This window comes from Protopterus annectens, chromosome 2.part2 (assembly GCF_019279795.1).
Source record: "Protopterus annectens isolate FY-2018-M chromosome 2.part2, PAN1.0, whole genome shotgun sequence".
Taxonomy (NCBI): Eukaryota; Metazoa; Chordata; order Ceratodontiformes; family Protopteridae; genus Protopterus; species Protopterus annectens.
Genome location: NC_056730.1, coordinates 731,141,366 through 731,165,205, shown reverse-complemented (window position 1 = coordinate 731,165,205; position 23,840 = coordinate 731,141,366). Strand labels below are relative to the sequence as shown.

General features: G+C 41.1%; 1 protein-coding gene across 1 annotated transcript in view; it reads left to right on the top strand.

Moving 5' to 3' along the window:
• ARSK (arylsulfatase family member K) overlaps nt 1-23,840 on the top strand; it is a 1,632,787-nt gene that overhangs the window by 884,992 nt on the left and 723,955 nt on the right. The window contains exon 6 of the mRNA XM_044064131.1: nt 16,856-17,080. Coding sequence (XP_043920066.1) covers nt 16,856-17,080 — 225 coding nt within the window. The remainder of the gene's footprint in view (nt 1-16,855; nt 17,081-23,840) is intronic.

The following is a 23,840-nucleotide window of genomic DNA, read 5'->3' as shown; positions in this document are numbered from 1 at the left end:
GATGCTTTCCGTAATGTCTTTAAATGTCAGTGGTCTCACAGATAAATACAAAAATGAAAGAGTAGTGAACTGTATTAAAATATAGACTGCAAATAGCTATGCAACATGAGACACTCTTGGGAAGAAGTGAACATGTGATATTTGATAAAGAAAGGTTTTTAGGATGGTTATTCAGTAGAATACCTTAGACAAAGGAAAAGTGGAGTACTTACATTAATTGCAAGAGGAGCTCCAATAGTGATAGAAGAGGATAAAAAATATAATCATTTTAGATTTGTAGTACTAAGGGGCTACTGGCAAGGGAGGAGGATTACACCGGTATGCATTATATTCCACCTAAAGCTGCTATAATGGAGCATACTTCGATAATATGCACAATTTTAGAAAGATTGCTGTTAAGCAACTGTTTTTGCTAATAACTCTAGAGCACAAAAACTTTTAGCACAATAACTCAGGAAAAAGAAAGTAGAAGGGGTGGTCACTAAGCTTAGGGAGCCTATAACAGGAAGATAACAAGAGATCCTCTAGAGGTTTTAGAAATATTTCGAAAATTCTATGAAAGTCTGTATAAAACAGAGAAATATGAAAATCAACATAAGTTACAAGTGGAAATGTTTATGGAGTAATTAAATATGCCAAGGTTAGAGGTAGATGAGGCTCAATTGCTAACAGTTAAGATAGGAGAAGATGAGATAAAATGGTGATGTATAACCAATCCACAGGAAAGTCCCCAGGAATAGATAGTATTCTGGTGGAAGTTTGGAAACTAATAAGGAAAAAGTGATAAAGTCTAGAAGGATTTGTTTAAAAGCATTTTAAGAGGAGGAGAAGTACCAATATCCTGGAAGAAAGTGGTGGTAGCTGTAATACCTAAAGAGGGTAAAGAGCCATCAGATCCAACTTCATACAGGCCAATTTCAATACTAAACCATGTTTATAAAGTATTATTTTTGTGATGTCTAAAAGACTGGCAAAAAATGCTAAAATTGATAGCTGTGGATCGGTGTACTTTTGTGGAGGGGAGGCAAACATTTGACAGCATTAACAAAACATTAGTGTTCCAGAGGGAAGCAGAAAGTAAGAAAATACCATTGTTGGGGTGGGTTTTGATGTAGAGCAAGCATTTGATGGAGTAGACTGTGAGTTTATGAGCAGGGAAATGGAACAATTTGCATTGCCTGATAAAATTATAAAGTTGGTTAGGAGGATATAATTGGTATGGTAGTCAAGAAAAGCTGGCTGTATGTGTAGGTGATATTATTTTATACTTGATAAAATCAGAAAAGGACATTTCATTGTTGTGGAACTTTTCGAGACAGTTTCAAACCTATTGGGGATACAAAATTAATGAAGATAAAACAAAGGCAATAGCTGTCAGTTATGTACCCACAGAAGAATTGGTTCAGCAATATCCATATTTATGGGGGCATGATAAAATGAAGTATGTAGGAATATTGATTAAAAATTATTCCGGTGTGGCAGGTAAGGTATATGGGAAGAGACTAAATAAAAGATGATACAAAATACTGAGAAATTAGAAGCTGTGTTCTATGGATATGGATAGTAAGATACAAGTAGTTAAAATGTTTTTAGTCCATAAGTCTTAAACACAGGTCAGGCATATTTTTATCAACCAGAAGAGAAGTTAAGGATAGCAATTAATAAAGAGCTGAAGGATTTTATCTGGGAGGGGATGATGGCAAGAGTCCAGTGGAATAAACTGATTCTTCCAATAGAACTAGGCGCATTGGGATTACCCGATTTGAAGGGGCATTTCAGAGCTGCACAGTTAAGGCTCCTATACATAGCACAAGAAGAAACTTGTAATTCAGAGTGGTAACCCAAGAAGTAGCTGGGGCAAACCTGAAGGTTTCAAGTAACACTGATTCCTCCTGGGAAGGAATTTGGGATGACCAACCACCTTTCTGCTGTAGAATTTCTAAAATGTTACCGAAGAAGACGTCTTCAGGTGGAAATCTAGGGGATCCTTCCCTTTATCGAAATCAGTGTCTTCTATGAGGGATTCTTGTGGGGAATCCAAGTGCCTCCTTTTGCATGATCACTTTTAGGGAACCTCTTCAATGGGGTGTTCTGCAGAGGTATCCAAACAGGCTGGGAGTTCTCTAAATGGACCTGCCTGGCAGCTCATAAAGACTGACTGTCCCTGAGGGATAGGATGAGTAGACTAAGACACAAGATCTGAAGAGGGAACAGGGATTGGATCTGAAGACGTAAGAGTAGAAACTACTCACTGGTGAGAGAAAACCCTATCCACCACCTTGAAGGGAGAGGGACCAGGAGAAACCAAGGACAATCTGACCAGAGCTGAAATTCTCTGCACAGACAATCCAGGGCCCTCCCCAACCCTGAGCCAAGCTATCCAGTGCTTAGGCCCAGAGGGGAAGTGACAGCTCCAGAAGCTTCAGAGAGAAGTCATAACCTCGGATCCGATGCCAGCACTTCAGCTCCGAGACCCATCCTGCTCCATGGGAGTTGTAGCTGAATGGATCAGAAAAGGAGTTGGAGTCAAAGAAAGAGGTAAGTTCAGATATGAAGGTTCAGCTCTAGGAGATCTCGGATCCAAGGGCTCAAAAACAGAAGGTCAGATCAGAGAAGGAGTAATGACTGTATGACATGGAGGTTTGAGGCTCACTGATCCACTGGGAATCGGTGCCGATAAGACCCCCCTCTGGATCTGTGTTCTGAGAATCCCCTCTCATGGATGAGCTTATAGATCTTGTTTCCAGCTGGGCATAGAAGGAGCTGGATACCATAGAACTGATCCCTAGATGCCTGGATAAGATTTTCAGTACTCCTGCAGACAGGTAATATTGGACTAAAGGGATCCCTGTGGACACCATGATTGTTGCAGCAGCCACCAAGAAGGAGCTAGCTGAGCAGAGATCTACTGTTCATTTCCCTAACTGAGAGTCTTACACATTGGACAGGTATGGGAACCAAGTGTATGCCTCAACGACATTTGCTTTGCGGTTGTTAAACTACCTGGCACACTTCACTAAGTTACAGAGGGAAATCATTAAGGAACTCTGTAACTCTATCCCCGGATCCATGTCAGCAGAGGAACAAAAGTCTTTTTCCTCACGACTGGCCACCCTACAGTCAATATCAAATGCATCCATGAAGCTAATCTCAGATGCAGCTGAAGGTTCATTACAGGCTGCCATTTCAGACATAGCCATTAGGAGACATGCCTGGATGCAGTTGTGCAATATTGTGGAGCCCTTTAAAACATCATTCATCAATGTTCCCTTTGATGGCTCTTCTTTGTTTGGGCCAGCTGTTAAAGACACGCTTTCCTGCAGTGAGCAAGATAGAAAGACCTTATCTCCCATGGGAATCCATTTTTCTACCCTGCAGGGACCTTTTTCTAGGCACCAGTTTAATGGTAAAAAGATTTGGTTCTGGAAATCTCAAGGAGCTTTTCAAGAATCATGTGGATATTTTTCTCCCAGAGGCAGTGGAGGAAATAATTATAATGGAAGATGCCACCCTTGTGGCAGAGGAGGTTTGCAAAACCAAGGGTCTCAAGATTCCTTCTCAGACAGACCTTTTTAGTGCTTCTGAAATATTGCCTGACAGTTCTCCTCTGGATACAGTCAGGTGGCACCATTCCTTGCACATGGACAGCCATCACAGAAGATTCATGCATGCAAAAGATTATATCCAGAGGGTATTTCATTCACTTTTTACAAGTTCCCCCACTGAGAAGAAAATGTCTCCCTGATGTTCCACCCAGTCAGTGGGAGTTAGTAGCTCTAGAGGTTCAGAAGCTGCTAGACCAAAGAATCATTCAAGAGGTCCTCCTGACCTAAGATTATATAAAATTTACTGCTACGATTTCCTTGATACCTACAACTCAACTTCACATGCAAATCCTCTAATGGGCAGGTGGGTGGGACACACACAAGTTCAGAACAGAGGTACAAGTAAAAAGAACAAACAAAAAGGAGACAAAGTTCAGAACAGAGATAAGGATTGAATTCAGTAAGTCTAAAAAACAGTTGCACAGTTTAAACAGGTATGCGGCAAGTGTTTTGAGTAAACAGAAGTGCAGAAAATAGTTGAAAATAAGCACTTATCTTTTTCCAAGATCTCAGCAGAGCAATGGCAGAAGGCTTCTAAGACATTTATATACAAATCGGTCTCTTCTGGGGATCGCATGCCTTGAACAGTCTGCCCCAAGAAATGTCCTCCACTCCAGTTGGGAGATGTCCATGGTCAATGTGGCATTTGGGGTAAGAAGATTAAAGAGGCATCCTCTACAAACATTGTTAGACTGTATCTACCAAAGTAGATTCCTTGCAAACCTGTGACAGTTTTATAGGCTGTTGCAAAGCCTGTCAATGAAAGTACCACTTTACTGCTGGAGTCCATTGGAGGCATTAAAGGTTGGTGGCTTTGAGTTTCCTGCCTCTAGCATAAATTTAATATTGGTCACTCCCTTCAGTCCCATTACATCAGCTCATTCTACTGTGTGCAGTGAGATAAATGAAGGCCCACCCCTTTAGCTTCTCAACCTTGAATTATCTTCTGTCTCCTCACTTTCTACCAAGAAAAAAAAAACTCTGCCTCCTCCTACTTCAGCTTCATTTTGCTGCTTGTGTTTAGGAGTTCAAATGCATTTAGTTTGCTGCATTTATTACTGCTTGTCGGTAGCCTTATTAAATTGTTGACAGTATTTTAACGAATTGCTGCTTTATTTGAGCTGTCTTTTACTGTTGTGATTGTGAGCTACTGTTTTAAAGCAATCTGCTGATTAATTAACTATATTTCATTGCTATTTGTTGTAATTCATTACTGTTTAACTATATTTTTTCATACTTTGAGTTCTGTTCTTTTGACTGTAAGTGGTTAATCTGTGCTTCTTTGTGAGTTTTTCACTGTGTTCTTAACCTTAAATTGAGTAGCATAGTCTAGATACAGGCATGCTGCATCTAGAGCTTTAGCTGCAGGGTTTTTAACCCTTTTTGAGGTATCCCAGCTACAAATTTTCCCTTAGTAGCACTTGTGTGATCACCTCATACTACTACTCTTAGACATTCCTTCCTTTACCCTCTTAGCTTTCTCTGGCCTGTCTCCCTCAGTTTTTGACAAATTTGGATGGACAATGTCCTACGTTTTCTCCTGCCAGTCTGGTTGATATGGACATCCTGAGACAGTGTAGCAACTGCCTCATGTACTGGACAACCCACTACTGCTACCACCTAGGAACACAGTTTGTGGGAGATGCAACTAAATCAGGTACCTAGTGTCATTGCTCTCTCCCCCACAAGCCAGTATATTTGGCAATGAGAAGGTTGTCAACATGAGCACCACACCTCAAACACTGCCAACACCTACACAACACACCCTCACATATGTGGCAGTCCTCAACACAAACATACCCAAACAAAAGAGACCTCCCAGGCAAAAAGCCAAGCGAACTCCACTGTCCAATACAATACACACCACACATAGTTCACACATCTGTGTCTCACAGCCACTAAGGCCTAAACATAAACCCAACATATTAGTCATAGGTGACTCCATTGTGAGGCACACAGCTATGCCCCTCACCAGGCTGGATAAGGAGAAAGTCACAGTTAGTTGTTTGTTGGATACCAGAATCTTGCCATATCATCTATGTACTCAAGTCTCCCAACAGGTACTGTTATGAATCTGTCATAGTCCATATTGGCGTGAATGACTTGAGACATTCCTCCCTGGAGTATATGAAGAGAGACATGATTGAGCTCACTGTATATGTGTCCCAGGCAGGTATGTTCCTAGCCTTAAGCAGCATTCTACCTTTACCCAGAATGATGCCTCAATACAAACAGAAAGTGATTGACTTTAACAATTGGCTTAGTTTCTGATGTCATTCCAAGGTGATCCAGTACCTGACAGCCTGGGATGACATGACTTGACAAACCACAATGCTTTGCCAAAGATGGCCTGCATCTGTCTTCCTTGGGCTTCAGGCTCCTAGCAAATGCTGTTGCTACCCCTATAGTGCCTTTTTTAGGCAATGCCATAAGGTCAAAACTACCAACATAAAAATTTCATCAAAACATAAATTAAAGGTCATGCTGCTAAATGCTAGGAGTCTTAACATGAAACTGCACTCATTGTAAACATTCTTAACCCTGGAAGGTGCTGACATTTGTGCAGTCACAGAAACCTGGTTCAAAGCTGTGGAGAGCACGCCAATCATACCCGGTTACTCATCCTATCATACATTCAGACCCCAAACCGTGGACAGCAAAGCAAAAAGAGGTGGAGTTGCAATATATATAAAATACATGCACACTTCCAGGCTGGCCAAACAGTATGACACACAGGAGACACTACAGGTGCAGTTAACAATTGACAAGACCCCTATTCAAATCATAGCTAGCTATAGGCCTCCAACTTTGACTCAAGATGCCCACTCCACCTATCTGGACCCCTTTGAATCTATCAAGATTCAACCCTTTACCCTGATCCTGGGGATTTTAACTATCCAACCGTAGACTGGAACAAATACTCATGCCAAAACACACATGCCCAGGATTCCTTGATTTAGTTAATGCACATGGCTTGGACAAGTTGGTCGACACCCCCACAAGAGGTGAAAATATCTTGGACCTGGTATTAACCAACATGAGTAACCACTGCAGCATCTCTGCAGTGTCATCATCCCTGGTAAGATCCGACCACAAAGCGGTCAGTTTCGAAGTCATCATCTTCCCTGACCCCCCAGCTAGGGTCAAGCAAAAAAACTTCTCCAAAGCAGTTTACAACCTCCTGAGGGAAGGTATAAGCAGCTTCACAGCCCCCTCCCCCTCCGCACATATGTCCAAACCTGCACCAAAGTACTATATGAGCATTTATATAGGTGCATGGAATTAGGAATACTCGACAGGATGAAATCCTCCTCCTCAAGGAAGAGTAAACTTGTCAGGTGGACATCTACAATAAATAAACTCTGTAATAATAAAAGGAAAAAATTGCTGTCCAGGACCAAGAAGGATCAGGTGCCTAATTGGAAGCAACCTCTCCTTAACCTGAACAAGCAAATAAGAGTACTAGTGAAATCCTCCAAAGCAAACGTCAAGCCAAAACTGGCCACATCTACTAAAGACAGTCATAAGGCCTTCTTCACATATGTCCACAACCTCATAGGAAGACCCAGATCTGCTCAGCACTGGTGGTGAAGGACACCACATACACAAATGCTGTAGATTTAGACAACTGGCTAGTAGACAGGTACATTTAAAACTTCACCCCTCTGTCCCCCCATCAGTAAAACAGGACATTGCCAGTACCTGGCCCCCTCCCCTTATCTCTAGGGAGCAAGTTATCACTGCCTTCTCAAAGGCAAAAAATACAGCCTCCATGGGACCCGATAACATCCCGGGCTGCATACGACATGAAATCAGGCAGGAACTTGCAACACCATTAGGCACCCTATTCAACCAAAGCCTGAGCACTGGCTTCATCTCAATTGAGTGGAGGACAGCCACTGTCATCCTTTTGCACAAAGGTGGAGCATCTGGCAGACCAGTAAGTTATAGACCCATCAGCCTAATAGCCTGATCTGCAAGGCCATGGAGCAGATTATCATGGACCTCATTAACAAGGACATTGGCTACCGCCAGACACTCAATCCCAAACAGTTTAGTTTTATCAAGGGGAGGTCATACCTGTTAAATTTGGTCAACTTCTTTGAGACAGTCACCAAGGCCATGGACGAGGGGAAGATGGTGCACACCGTGTACCTTGACCTGGCCAAAGCCTTTGATACTATTCTCCACTCATGTATAATAGATAAACTCTCTCAATTAGGCATCAATCTATATGTTACCAGATGGATAACAAACCATCTCACTGACAGAACCCACCTTGTCAAAATAGGGGAAGCCACCTCAAGCAGTAGACCCATAACAAGTGGTGTACCCCAGGGATCGTTCTTGGGACCTCTGCTGTTTGGGATATAATTTTCTGAGGTGCAAGCCAAAACCAGTGGGATATGGATGACCAGTTTTGCAGATGACTGCATGCTGGGTGCAGTCATCAATTCCTCTAGTGATGTGGGTCTCACCCAAAAAGATGACTGGTGCTAGAAAAATGGCTTCAAACTGAATGTCAAAAATGCATCATCATCCCCTTTGGGGAGAGTGACATTCCCACAAATTATCACATTGCTAATAAGGTCCTAAGCACGCAATCAGTTGTGAGGGATTTGGGCACCCAGGTTGATAGCAAACTGACTTTTGTCCACCATATTACCTCCTCTGTATGTAAAGTTTTCTACATGGCCCACCTCATTAGTAAGGGTATCTCATCCAGGGACAAGGTGGTCATAACATCCCTGTATTCTTCCCTTATAAGACCAATTATTGAGCACAATGCCCTTTTCATCATATACCTCACAAAGCACATGCAGCAGCTGCAGAGACCACAGAGGTTCCTCACCAGAAGAAACCAGGGCCTCAAACATCTACCCTACACAGATAAGCTAAAGGCCCTGTCCCCCTACTCAGTCCCCTACAGACTCCTCAGAGGTGACCTCTGTCTGGCTTACAAAGCAATCTCAGACCCTGCTCTGATGGCACTGATGCATATCTGCAAGTCAGGCTCTGCTCGAGTAACCCGCACATGTGACCTCAAGCTTGTCTGTAACATCAGTATGACTTGTTGGACAGATATGTGTCCCAGAGACTCCCCCTTTTGTGGAATAGACTCCCTCTTCACGTCAAGCAGAGTACTTCATTAACCCTTTTTAAGAGCAACCAGGATAACTGGATGGGGAACAGAAAATACACCCGTGGGATTCCACCTGTGTCCCTGCTGGACAGTGGCATAGGGTGCTGACTTGTTGGAACACAGGCTAAATTCTTGGCTAGGATTGTAAGGGCCTCAAGGCCAGTAGCCTAGTAGCTTCCTGTGATCCTATAGAGATGAGAGTGGTTCTTTTAGCATTCCAGGCCCTTCAGAATGCTCTTCTTCTGGGGACAGTTGTTATTCAAATTGACAATATGTGAATAGTTTGGAACATCAGCAAGCAAGAGTGAATCAGATCTTATCCCCTTTGCCTTGAAGCCATGAGAGATTGGCAGTGGGTGATGTCCTCCAACTACTTTATTGTGGCAATGCAGACACTGGAGAAATCCAACATTCTAGTGGACAGACTCAGCATCCTGATGCCTCACAAGTGGTCTCTCAGTCAAACAATGGCAAACATGATCTTCCACAAATGGGGTCAAGCTTGCTGTGATTTATTCACCTCTCCTGCCATCAACAAATGCAGCAGGTTCTTTGCCCTAATTCCCCCTCAGGTACAATCACCAAGAAATGCTCTAGTCCATGTTTGGCCTTCCACTCTCCTGTATGATTATCCTCCCCTTCCTCTAATCCCCAAGTTCCTTCAGAAAGCACTCCAGTTGAAGAGCGAAGGTATCCTCATTGCCTCCTTCTGGCTTCAGCAAGTGTGGTTCCCCTTTCTGTGGTCTCACCTACTAGGTCCTCCTTGGACACTGGACACCAGTCCAGACATTCTTTCACATCCAGCATGGGTGACTCATCCAGACATTGCAGGCCTCAGCTTAACCCCATGGTTTCTCCAATTCCAGTGATGGCTAGACATTCCAGGCTTTCTTCTCCTGTTTGCCAGATTTTATTTTCTTCTCAGAAGCCTTCTACAAGGAAGATTTATAAGAGTAAATGGAAGAGATTTTCTTTCTGGGCTCAGCAGAGAGACTTGGATCCTTTCACTGCTCCACTTCCTGCTGTTTTAGATTTTCCTGCCTCTTTTTTCAAAATGGTATACGAATTTCTCCACCATCAAAGTTCAGCTGGCAGCCATCTCTAACTATCACATCAGAGACCATGCTTCTCCCTTAGCCTCATCCAAGTTTTGAAAAGCATTTCTTAAAGGTACCTTTTTGCTTAGACCTCTGATTAAGGATCCCACTCCACCTTGGGATCTTACTGTATACAGAGTTTAGTACAATTACCGTTTGAGTTGGCTAAAGCAGATCTCATATTTCTTTCTTGGAAAACAGTCTTTCTTGTGGCTATAACTTCTGCAAGGTGAGTCTCTGAACTACAGGCCCTGTCTTCAAAACCACTTTATTTGATTTTCCTTAAAGACAGGGTAAACGTATGTACTTAACCCTTCCTTTTTACCTAAAGTTGCCTCTGAAGCAAACATTAATCAAATGATCAGCTTACTTGTTTTCTTTCCTAAATTTGACAATAAAGGAGAAAACATGCTTCATCTTTTAAATGTGCATAGGCAACATCTTCAAAGGACAAAGGAATTTAGAAAATCTGACTAATTGTTTGTTTCCTTTTCCAGTAACAAACTAGGATCACCTGTCTCAAAAATTACACTAGCCAAATGGATTATAGATTGCATTTCTTATGTTTACTCTTCTAGAGGCTTGACCTTACCAGGACAACCAATGGTGCACTCAACTAGGTCAATGGTTATATCAGTTACTCTTTATGCCAGAGCCTCTACTGATGATATTTGTATAGCTGCCACCTGGTCTAATGCTCATACCTTTATTACTTGTTACAAGTTGGATATAATTTCTAGAAACAGCTGCATTCGGTTCTGCAGTTCTCTGGAACATTCTTCATGAGGGCCACCCAAGGTTATTATAGCAGGGGACTCTATCCCATTAATTGAGTGTATGGAAATGACAACATCAGATATAAAGGTTATGTACTCACCATAACTATGCATCTGTGTCGTCCGTTTTCATTCTTCTTCAACCCCCCCCCCCCCCCCCCCACCTTCCCCCTATCCATGTCTTTGGGAGAAATCTGCTGGAAATTTTTGTTAGGAACCAGAGTTTCTGTTTGAGGCCCTGTTCTCTTAACTTTATCTTTTCTGCAGTATTATTACTAGTTTTATATTTTAACTTAATCTGAGGTAATGCAGTGGTCGGTGGGATTATGAGTAAAGGGAGGAGCTCAAGATTCGGGTCCTAGGATGTAGAGAAATGTGGTCAAATCGGATACAAATATTGGATCTGAACCCATTCGTTGAGGAAGAATGAAAATGGACAACACAAATGCATAGTTATGGTGAGTACATAACTTTTATTTTTAAATTATGGGAGAACAACATTTGTTAACATCCAGAGATACCTAAAGGTAAGCAAAAGCTAAGATAAGCAATAAGGGCTAAAGTCTATGCATGACAGACTAGTTTATGAAACATGTTAACTATTCACATTTAACATAAGCTTGGGTTGCTTTCCTCTGACCCTTTAAGTTTCTCTAAGAGTAGATCTCCTTTTAAAGCCAAATTGTAGCTAACATTGCCTTCTAAGAGAAACAAACATCAAACAGTGAACAGAGAATAAATGGATCAAAGGAAGCAAAACACGCAAAGTAAGACTTCACGTGTAAAGCAAATATCATTTTATGGAATTTGTGACCAGGGATGGAAGATTGAAAAGAAAGGCTAGGGGAAAATAACAAGTCTGGATCCTTAAATTACTTATTATGTAATGTAGTAAGGATGTTTACTGTTCAATGAATTGTAACTGTGTGGATGCAGGCAAGTTCCACAGTCCCAGCTCTTTGAGTAAAGTTTGCTGTTGGGAGTTTATAGTTTATCCTGGCTTTGAGCAATAACAAAGACAGATTTTAGCTAAGAAGTCTTTCAGAGTGGTTTTGAAAGATGGGAGGGAAGGTATAGACCTGATGGATACAAGTAAGGAATTCCAGGCTTTAGCAACCTTGTTCGAGTACAGGAAATGCCCAGCAGATTTGCTAGGCTTGTAGACAGACAGGAGTTGCTAGTCATAGGATTGCAGTGACCAATTGGAAAATAGTTGTGTATAATGTTTTTTAGTGCTAGACAGGCAGGTGGATGCTGGATAATTTTATAGGCGATAAAAAGCTGTGTATATGTTAGTTGATGAGGCAGTTCTAACCAATTTATGTATAGCACTGAAAAGCCTAAATTGGTTAGAACTGCCTCATCAAAGGGCGGCCACAGTGGTGCAGCGGTTAGTGTTGTCGCCTCACAGCAAGAGGTTCCCTTGTTCTATCCTTGGCTGGGGTGCCATCTGTGTGGAGTTTGCATGTCCTCCCTGTGGTCACGTGGGTTTTCTCCGGGTGCTCCGGTTTCCTCCCACATCCCAAAGACATGCTGTAGGTGGATTGGACACTCTAACTTGGCCCTAGTTGTGAGTGCATGTGTGTGTGTGTGTGTGTGTGTGTGTGTGTGTGTGTGCCTTCTGTGGAAGGTTGGGTGCCGGGCTGGCAACTCGACACCGTAAAACTCCACTGCCAATCATGAGCGGACATGTGATCCACTGTGGTGACCCCTAACCAGGAAAAGCTGAAAGAAGAAGAAGTTATAGCATTGTTCAAGTTTTAATTTTCTGAAGCCTGGAGGTTAGTAAGGATGGGAGTGTCATAAAGAAGAGTGGGGAGTAGATAAGTAGTGGCAAGTGTATGTTTAGGTGTGTCAGTGAAAAACATTTTTGGCTCTGTAAAGCATCCCTATTTTTGATGAGTTTTTGTTATGCAGTTTTGTATATGTAGGACAAATGCAAGATTATCATCTACTGTCACCTCTAATAATTTGCTATGAGAAGTGACTTCACTGGTTTGTATTATCAAGAGAGTGGACTTTAAATTTAGTTTTTTTCATGAGAGAGGAATGTTGGGGCAAAAAAGCAGTTGTTTGGTCTTTTTTGGGTTGAGCTTGAGTTGTGAGTTATGAAGCCATGTTTCAGTGGCTGTTAAAGCTTCCTGAGTAATTTTTTGGTGGAGTACTATGTTGGCAGATGTGCAAATGAGAGTGGAATCATCTGAGTATTATATTAGGGTAGCCTGTTATGTGGATGTATAGAGGGTGTTGGTGAAAATGTTAAAGAGGAGGGGACCAAGGATAGAGCCTTGTGGTACACTGGTGAAGACTGGGAGGTAAGGAAAGAGCACGGAGTGCCATTTTACCGACTATTACCTATTGGACAAGTAGCTTTTGAACCACAGAAGGATGGGGTGAGAGAGACCTAGTGAGGACATTTGCTGTGACAAACTGTATCGAAAGGGTTAGATCACCGACCACTTAAAGAAGCGAATGGTGATTAATCGACCCTATGTAAGCGAAAGCTTACAATCACGAACTGTCAGAACAGCAATTTTTTTCCTAGGGAAAAAAATCGCTGTTCCAAAACACATACATACAACACAAGCACACCAAACAAACAGCAATCCACACACATACACCTAAAATCTTACAACTAACCCTACACTAAACTATACACACACCACTAACTATCCACTTACCTTAACCCAAACCCTAACCCTAAGGTCCGTCACTATCGCACCTCACCCGCTCCCTAACCCTAACTCACCTAACCTTCATGTCCACACAATCGCACACATTCCTAACCCATGCCCTAACCCTAACTCACCTAACCCTCACATCCACAGAATCGCACACTTACCTGAACCCGACCCGTAACTTTCCACCACAGCACTGAAAATACCGAAGCAACAGAAATGGACAACCAAAATCTTTCCCTAGGAAAGAATTTGGGTTTCTGTTGCTTCGATATTTTAAGCTTTTGCTCCATAGGGTTCGATATTAGAAGATTTCAGCCTTGATGTTCTAATATAGACCTGTATCGAAAGCTTTAGACAAGTCTAGAAATAAGGAAGAGATTAGTTTACCATTATGTCTAGCTTTATTGACAGTATCTATATACATAAGAAGGGCAGTTCTAGTACTATGGGAAGGGCAGAAGCCATGTTGTGTAGGGGACAGGAGTTCTTCCTGTAGGAGACAGTCAAGCAAATGTTTTTGAATACATTTTTCAAGTATTTTAGTGAGGGGAGGTAAGATTGCTATAGGTCTCCCTTGGCTAACATTTCCTAGAATTTATAAACTCAAAAACTCAAACCAGAGGTGACAACATATTGGACCTGGTCATCACCAACATGGGTGACTGGTGTTCCACACTGGAGATCAATCCCTCACTGGTTAGATCTGACCATAAACAAATCACTTTGGATATCCACATTCCACCCCCACCCCTGGACAAGGAAACCACTGTGAAAAACTTTTCAAAAGCAAACTTCATGTTACTTAAGACAGAGGTGGAACGTTTCAAAGCCCCCATGCTTAAGGATAACACTGTCCAAGCTGCAAAATCCTTTAGTAATGCATTCTACATGCACCTACAAGAATGCATGGATCGTGCTATCCCAAGCAAAACCAAGACTCACTCCTCCAAGAAAAGGAAACCAGTCTGGTGGAGCCCTGCCATAAACAAACTATACAATAGAAGGAGGAAACTAGTACAGAAAAGAGTAGAATCCCAAGAAGGGAAGACATCCCTGATCATTATCAGCAAGAAACTATGATCCCGTATAAAATCATCCAAGGCGAGCTTCGAAAGAAAAATTGCCAAGGACTCCAAAGATAACCACAAGGCATTCTTTAGCTATGTCAAGAATCTAAGTGGCAATGCTCAGATCTGCTCGGAGTGCAGAATGGCACAAAATACACTGAACCGACCGATATCGCCAACATCCTGGCAGACAGGTTCAGTGCAAACTTCACCCCCCTCTCACCCCCAAAAGGGCCCATAGCCATACCAGAAGAATGTAGAGCCCCTGAAATCACAGACACTTGGGTTAAAACAGCCCTCTCCAAAGCCAAAAACACAGCATCAATGGGACCGGATGGTGTCCCAGGCTGCGTCCCAGATGAGCTGAAAGACGAACTAACCCCTCACTAAACACACTGTTCAAACTCAGCCTCTCCAAAGGCTATGTACCCATAGAGTGGCGCACAACAACGGTTATTCTATTCCACAAAGGTGGAGCCACAACAGACCCCAGGAACTATCGTCCTATAAGCCTGACTAGCTTGTTCTGCAAGGCTATGGAGCGCATCATCATGGAACTCATTAACAGAGACATTGGGAACTCCCAAACACTGGACCCTACCCAGTTCAGCTTTGTTAAGGGCAGATCATGCCTCCTAAACCTGTGGACTTCTTTGAGACAGTTACCAAGGCTATAGACGAGGGAAAGGTGGTACACACAGCCTACCTAGACCTCGCAAAGGCCTTTGACACCATTCTCAATTCTGGTATTATAGACAAGCTCACCAGCCTGAACATAAACCCCTACATCACAAGATGGGTTGCCAAATGGCTCACAGACAGAACCCACATGGTGAGAGTTGCGGGAGCTAGGTCCGACTCTAAACCTGTTACAAGTGGCATTCCTCAGGGCTCAGTCCTAGGGCCCCCTCCTGTTCGGCATATACTTCTCAGAGGTACAGGCAAGCACAGGAGCACTATGGCTGACCAAGTTCGCAGACGGCTGCAAAGTAGAGGCTATAATTGACTCTCCGGCTGACACAGACATCCTCCAAAAGGGTCTCACTGAGAAGGATACCTGGTGTCAAAATCATGGCCTCAAGCTAAATGCCAAAAAGTGCATAGTCATCCCCTTTGGAAAAAACAAGGTACCCACAAACTACCACATAGATGGTAGTCCCATAAATATGGAAGACGTAATAAGGGATCTGGGGACCCAAGCCGATAGTAATCTCCTTTGATAAGCACATTGCCAAAGTGGTTAGAAAATCCTTCTATGTGGCTCACCTAATCACAAAAGGGTTCGCATCCAAATCAAAAAAGGTAATTGTGCCCCTCTACTCATCACTCAACATAAATTTCAGCACCCCATTTTTGATGTACCTTACAAGACACCTGCAACAGCTGGAAAGACCACAGAAGTACCTCACCAAGAGGATCACTGGCTTCAAACAGATGCCCTATGCAGCTCGACTGAAGAAACTCCAGCTGTAGTCGGTTGCATACTGCCTGCTCAGAGGTGATCTCTGCGTGACATACAAGGCCATGTCCAACCCAGAATTGATGGATATGCTCCACCTAAAGAACACCATATCCCCTCGAGCCACACGTTCTAGGGATCTAAACCTCACCACAACAATAAATATGACGTGCTGGAAGGATAGATTCCTGTCCCAGAGACTTCCCATACTTTGGAACAAGATTCCAATCTACATTAGGTAGAGGTCCTCGCTAACACTCTTCAAGAGAAACCTTGACGAGTGGATGGGAAACAAAAAGTTTTCCCCTGGACCGAGGCACAGGGAACTAATCTAAGGGGGGGGTGTTAAAGCCAACACATTCTGGCTAGGCTTATAAATGCCTTCGGGCAGATAGCCTCGTACCTCCCTATGAACCTATGAACCTGTATTTTATAGCTGTCAGATAGTGGGGAAGTAGCAATGAAGAAGAAAACAAGTATATGGTGTCGGGTGTCACATCAACAGTGACACCCCAATCTAGTGACCTAGAACCAATGTTCACACCACTGGACTAAGCCTGCCTTTGGAAAATAATGTCTTACATTATGTTCTGTGAAATAACATCCTATAAATCTACCATAAAATAGTATCATAAAATGCATTCTACATTTTTGTTCTATAAATGGTGTCCTACATATCTAGCATAAAAATGGCATCCTGAAATTCACTGTTAAGAGTGAAACACCTCATAGCTGCCAAAATACGATGACTTAAAAGTTCCTCATGATCTAGATAAACCTAGAAAATATTTAAAGACAAAAAATGGGCAGCAACTAATTTAACAGTAACATTTTATTGTTTGTTTCTTGGTTCCATTAAGATTTTAAGACTTATCTTGTTCTAGTCAGAGAAAAGAAAATGGTGCAAGCTTGACATAAGCCAGGCGTTTGTATAGTGAGGGATTTTTAAACATGTTTTTATAAGTCAGGTTAATGAGCTACATAGTATTAATTTTCTGACCCTTTTGTTTTCCTATTACTGCTGTAGGGGAGATTCTTTCTACACTTGCTGAGACTGGACTTCTACAAAACACAGTGATAATTTTCACATCTGACCATGGAGAACTTGCTATGGAGCACCGCCAGTTCTACAAGATGAGCATGTACGAAGGAAGTTCACACATTCCATTCATAATGATGGGGCCAAACATCAAAGGGGGTCAGCAGATTTCCAGTTTAGTATCACTTGTGGATGTTTATCCCACTCTGCTAGGTAAACAAAAATGTTTTTTTCATTTCTGTGCTCTGTTTAAAAACTGAAGTAACTGAAGTAAGATGGTAACGTTCAGACAGCAAGGGTTTTCTTGAGCTTCGGGGGAAAAATGGAAAAAAGAAAAAATGTAGAATGCCCATTAAGTCTTGCATATTGTATTATCTGAGCATGCTAAAATCTGTGTTGACGTGTTTTATAGACTATACCTAGTAACCCACATGCTACATGTTTATTTTGGTGTATTTCTGACCAATGCATACCGATTTTGCATTTTGAGCATACACTGTATTCTCAGAGTAGTTTCACTGCACTACCAATGTGGATAAAAGCTGTTAATAGACATAATACAGGCAGAGAATCATAACTGCTCTGTTACACAATCTGAATAATTGCTCTGTTTATTTTCTGTCATGAGTGGGCATATCTCCACTATATTTCTCTTTGTCATAATTTTTAAATTTATTTTGCATTTTTACCAGGGTGTAGCACTCTTCAGAAATTACAGTTTTTTTCTAGATTATTTTCTTCCTCTATTAGCCATCAAATTTCCCCCATTAGATTTGAGCTGATATGTTCACAGGTGATTGGGAGTCCCCAGATCCACTAGGGTGAGCACTGCCCTGAGGAGCCATCATTCAGGCAGATATTGGGGAGTTTGTGCCTTTGTTGCATTCCAATAACAACATCATTTTCATCTAAGTCCATAACCCTGGGATTAGGCTAAGTACTTTACTGTAGGGAACATAATGCCCCCCCACCCCCCGTGAGAGCATGCTTCTTCACACACACACACACACACACTACAATGCCACCCCTCTTCTAAGGAATTGTTGCTGTGTATAACCTGTTGTCAGGGCTGTATCCCAGTGTGCCATCACTGCTGACATTACTTTACTAGGAAGTGATAACAGCTTGACATATGTGTGTGCACTTGCTTGGTTGATGAGTTGATGAGTAGAGAGCTTTCTGTCTTGAAGCAACCATGTATGTTTCAAGTGTAGATGCTTTATATATTGCATGTCTTTCATGGTAGACACATGCATAAGTGAATGATCAAACAAACAAACAGATAAGCAAAATAATCACACTGAACAGTGTTTTTATGGTAGAAATATGTAAATGAATGAACAGATAAACAGATACGTGAAATAAAGTTGTTTCTGTTGAAAATATTATTTCTGCCATTTTAGTTATCTTATGTTTTCAGCTGTCATCAAATATTTAATTCATTTCATTCCCATTCATTCTTCCAACAAACAGAAATATTCTTTGGGTTATGTGTTAGGGCAGAAACTAAAAAAATATTAGTGGTTAAATTAGTCTTAAGATGAGTGTATTACAGAGGCTTCTGTTTCTAACTAATATCATATAGTGAGCAAGTTACCCCTTGCTCAACCATGCCTGTTTTAATTACTTAGCACTTGGGTATAATTTTTTGTCATGAGCATGGCTGATGCCAGTGATGGATTAAGTGCACCTTGGTCCCTGGGCAGTTTCTAAACCTTGGACCTATGCACATATTTTTTTACTTTTCTGAGACAGTATATAAATGCTTATGTTCTTTTGGCTTCACCTTTCTCATTTAAGACCATTTGAACTGTTGTAATTGTAGGCTAGTAATGTCCACACTCATCACTGGCAGCCAGTTGACATTGTACACCACAAATAAATGCTCAGTTGTGATAAAAAAATGTCCACAGTAAAGTATTCCAACATTTTTAGACTTGCTTTACACAAATGTGCACTAATCCGACAAAGCCAGACTCATGACTGTTTAACTTGACCATGACAGCCAAGCCAGACAATTTCACATACAGACAGCCATCATATCCAGCAATTATTGTCCCTTTGTTGACTATGTACACCTCATATATCTAATTGTGGTAAAAATAAATAATTATGGGCACAATAAAGCATTTCAAGATTCTGTCATAAAAGCACATAGTACCCAAAGTACTCCAGCTTATTTCACACAAAGGCACACTAGTATTGCAACACCAGTCTTTTTAAACTGAGCAAACGAGTGTAAGTGGGTAACCATTTGAAATATCAAACATAGTTACTGAGAGGTGGAAAAATTGGCATAAATATACTAAATCTGAGATGGCCATTTCAAAGAAAAAATTATTTTCTCTGAGTTATGGTGATCTCAGAATTGGCATATGTAACTTAAGTAGTGTGTGTGTGTGTGTGTGTGTGTGTGTGTGGGGGGGGGGTTGCCCACCACATCGGGTTACAGGGGGCTTTCCCCCTGCAAAAAAGACGTTCAAAGGAAAACAGTGATCTTCAAAATTCACTCTTTTCCTATGTTTTGAATCTGTTTTTCAGCTTATCAGCACTTGGCATTTTGAGTGCCAACATTTCAATAGGGAACTGTGTAAGTTGCTTTCATCTACAGACAAACCACCCTCATTCCCATCCAGCAGTTATAAGCACTTTTTGTGTACATCTCATCTGAGTAATATAAAAAATTATATTTCTCAGCTTTGTAGTCCGGGAATTGGAAAAAAGTAATGAGGGACAATGACCCAGAATCAGAGGCAGAATTATTTGTCTTATATACTTAGAAAGTTGCTAGAATAACAGACTTTTCATCAGCATGCATTTTCTGAAGGGCATGAAATCTGAAATGATTCTGTATCTTCATGCGTTTACTGATGGACATGAAATCTGAAACTCAAATGTTTGTCATTACTCAGTGACTACAGTCTTCAGTGATTTTTCCAGAAACCGCAAGTTGTATGAAGTACAGTTGAAAAATATGATGCAAAATCTGGGATATTCTGTAAAATCAGGGCAGCTGAGAGTTATGTAATTTCAATTTTATTTCACATAAACTGTAGCCACAAGTAACTTAATTCACACAAATGCACATTAGTCCTGGAAAGCCACATGGTTAACTCAGTAAACAACCAGGTATGTTGCTTCTATCCACAAACAACCCTCATCCTGCTTGCTGTTATAGCCACTTAATCATGTACACTTCATATCACTGCTATGAAAAAACAACTCTCAACTACTTAATGCAAGAATCAGTGACAAACTCAAAAAGTAATGACAGCCAATTGCTCAAAATCAGGGGAATGCTTTAAATATTGTTTTTACTATAGTTATGCTCTTAATATACTTACTATGTTGCAAGAATGACACTTTGCATTGGCATGCATTTTCTGAAGGATACAAGGTATGACAGGTCAAATGTCTATCATCATTCAGTGACTGCAGTCTCTAGCTCATTAACACCTATGTGGTGTGGAATGTTGTACCTCTTACAGCCTGCACAAATCCTTGTATTCCAGAGCATTTTCTGAAAAATCAACCGAAAAACAAAAATGTAATATAATCAAGGCTTTTCTACTGTGTGACATCCTATATTAACAATCTTAGTGCAATTTTTGATGGCGCAGTGATGCATCGGTAGTGTTGTCACCTCACAGCATGAGGTTCTCTGGTTCGATTCTTGGCTGGGGTTCCTTCTGTGTGGAGTCTGCATGTCCTCCCTGCATTCGTATGGGTTTCCTCCGTGTGCTCCGGTTTCCTCCCACGTTACAAAGACATGCATCTAGAGCGTTTCTCCCCAGGCATCTGCTGAAAATTGGCTTCGTTCCAAGTTGGACTTTCCCGGTTAACAAATGTTAAATAAAAATAAATTAAATAAATTTTATTAATAAATCTTTGCCCTTTTTTATTTCTACCTATTATAAGCTGGTAAATCACTTTGTTAAAAAGTCAGGCACAAGAAAGGTCTGAATGCCATAAGGAACTTTGGATGATAACTGGAAGAATACAAAATAGGCTGCATAGGAAAGACTTAATGATTTGCAAGAAAGCCACAAATTTTATGAGGTGCAGACCAAAGTATGAGGCAGAATCAGTTATATTCTGTGAACTCAGAGACAGTTTTATATCATAATCACCAGAGAATAAATATTTCAAAGTATTTCATAGAAATTCATACCTGTCCTGTAAAGCCATATTTTAAAATGAGCACATGACAAGAGGATATGTTATGTTGCCTTCAGCCACATCCACTTTTCCCTTAATTACTGACTGCGGTACTCAGTAATTTGCCAGAAAGTCCCAGGTTTTGAGACACAGAAGAAAATAAAGTGAAGTCGGGCATTCTGTAAAATCAGGGACAGTGTCAGCTTCAATTTGCTTCACACATTTACCATACTAGATAATAATTATTCCACCTTATTTCATACAAATGTACAATAGTCCTGTAATGCCAGGCTTTAGTAAGCAAAACATAACAGGTTAAAGTTGCTTTCATGTACGACAAGCCTATAGCTCCACCGCCTCGTTTTGTAACTGCAGTAATCAGGGTTTTTTTTATCTGGTTGCCTGCCAGGATTATAAAAAATACATAATCCCCTTACTGCAACAGTAAGCAAAACATAACAGGATAAAGTTTCTTTCATCCGCAACCAGTTTACAGCCTCCCTTCCCTTATTCATTGACTGCAGTTCTCAATTTTTATCTGGTTACTTGCCAGGGTTAAAAAAAAAAATACTTAACTTGAGCTACCATGATATTACTCTGTACTTCACTTTTAAACCAGCAGTTTGCCACTCTTGACTGTGATATTTGTGGAACTTCAAAAGCTGTGGCCCTGGGTCATGGTTTATTTTTTTTATTTGTTTACTTATCTTTCTATTTGCTTCTTTATAACTAAAGAATTATTTCCTTAAGTGTAAATAAATAAATACAACACCCCTCTATGAATGGTGGTGCTAGCGTGTCATAACAGTTAGGCTGGACTATAGTATTTTCTAGTATCAGCTATTGAGTTTATCTGTAGATGAAAATAAGCCAGCTCAACACTTATTTTCTCCTTTCCAAACATATTGCTGTGGGTTACTTTTAAGCTAAAAATTAAAACAGCTAGGTTGCCCCAGACTGAATTTTATATAAAAGTAGAATTTATTATGACATTGAGATTAAATTAATAATTTAGTAGTTAAGTGAACATTGAGCAATAAAAATTGAGATTGCTGCAGAGACAACAGAACATCACTTACATTAGTTCTTATCAGTGTGATGAGGCATGCAAGTGATCAGTTTAAACAAGAGTTCAGAGTGTATGCATCTTTTATTAGCAGATTCTCCTTGTTTAATGGTCTCATAGTCCTTTATGAGCACTTGGAAGTAGCCATGCATTCTGTATCTACTCCCTATCTCCTTAGGAATTCAAAAACTTGAAAATATTCCTTTGCATATCCCAGCTGACTTCTTTGTAAGCAAAAATCCAATTTAGTTACAGGTAGATGTGGTGGGGGTGCATACTACACCCTCCTTCACGCCAAAATCGATCATTCTTTGTGGTTTGCTTAGGTCTTGGATTAAGAAGATGCAGTATTAGTGTTTGGTTCCTTAGGAAATCCCTTTCAGAGTTTGTCTGCCTGTGTTAGCTAACAGAGGTTCAAGTGTGACTAGAGCAAGAAGCATGGTTTCGAGGATTTGTGGATTCCACTTTTTCCTTCTTTTTTGTTTTATTAGAGCAAGAAGCATGAACGAATACATTAAAGTCTGAATGAATCCAGTTGCCCTGCAGTATGTATCTTCTAACTGCAAAGAGGCGTTGGAATTCCTTTGTTCTGTCTCTGCAGTAGAGTCCAGCTGTTTGTATATGGTCCTCTTTTTCTGCTGACATTCAGGCCAGTAGTTTTATTTTCCTTAGTTCATTATTTCTTTGACAAAAAAAGAAAACAACCTGGAAGAGGAGGGGGTTGCAGCCACTACTTTCTCATCCACATCAAGAATTTAATAATTGGCTTTGTTGGTAGTGCCTTTTGAAGGGATATAGTATTTGTCAGCCTGTGAGGACATAGTTGACAAATCACACTGCTTTGCCAGAGATGGTCTGCACCTGTCCTTTTAGGCTTTCATGTAGTGACTCAAATCTTGTTTAGCCCCAAAGTGCCTTTTTTAGGCATTGATGACTTGGTAAACCTTCCAACATAGCAAAACCATCTCAAGAATATCTAAAGATGTTACTACTGAATGCCAGAAATCTGAACAGGAAACACTATTCCCTGCAAGCTCTCCTTACCCTGGGGAATGTACTCATTTGTGCAGGTACTGAGACATGGTATAAAGCCATGGAAAGTGCCCTGGCAGTGAAGCGCTACAATGCTTTCCACACATGTAGACCAGCTACTACACATGCAGGGACAAAAAGTGGAGGTGTCTCAATTTACGTCAAAATAAAACACACCTCAAGGCTGGTCAAACAGTATGACTGGTTTGAGCTTCTACATGTCCAAATTACTTTAGGCAAAGTCCCATACTATATCCCTGCAAGTTATAGGTCTCCCTCTATGACCCAGGAAACCCATGGTACATATTTAAATTTTATTTATTTTACATTTGTTAACTGGGGGTGTCTGACTGAGCCGAAAAGCCGAAAATGCACTGGAGACACTCCCCAGCCAACACAACACCATATTTATGGGCAACTTTAACTACCACATTATAAACTGTAAATCTTACATGACCCCAAACATGCAAGCCCAGAGATTCCTGGACTTTTGTAAACACAAATGTCCTGATCCAGTTAATTTGTATGCTCACTAAAGGTACCAACATCCTTGACTTGGTCCTCACAAACAGAGGAAAACATTGCACACCCCTTGCATACTGTTTTCACTGGTCAGGTTGGACCATAAAGTTGTTTCCTTTGAAATAAAAATCAAATCCAGGACCCCAGCTAACCCTGGAACTTTTGTGAATTATTCTAAGGTAAATTTCCTTCTAT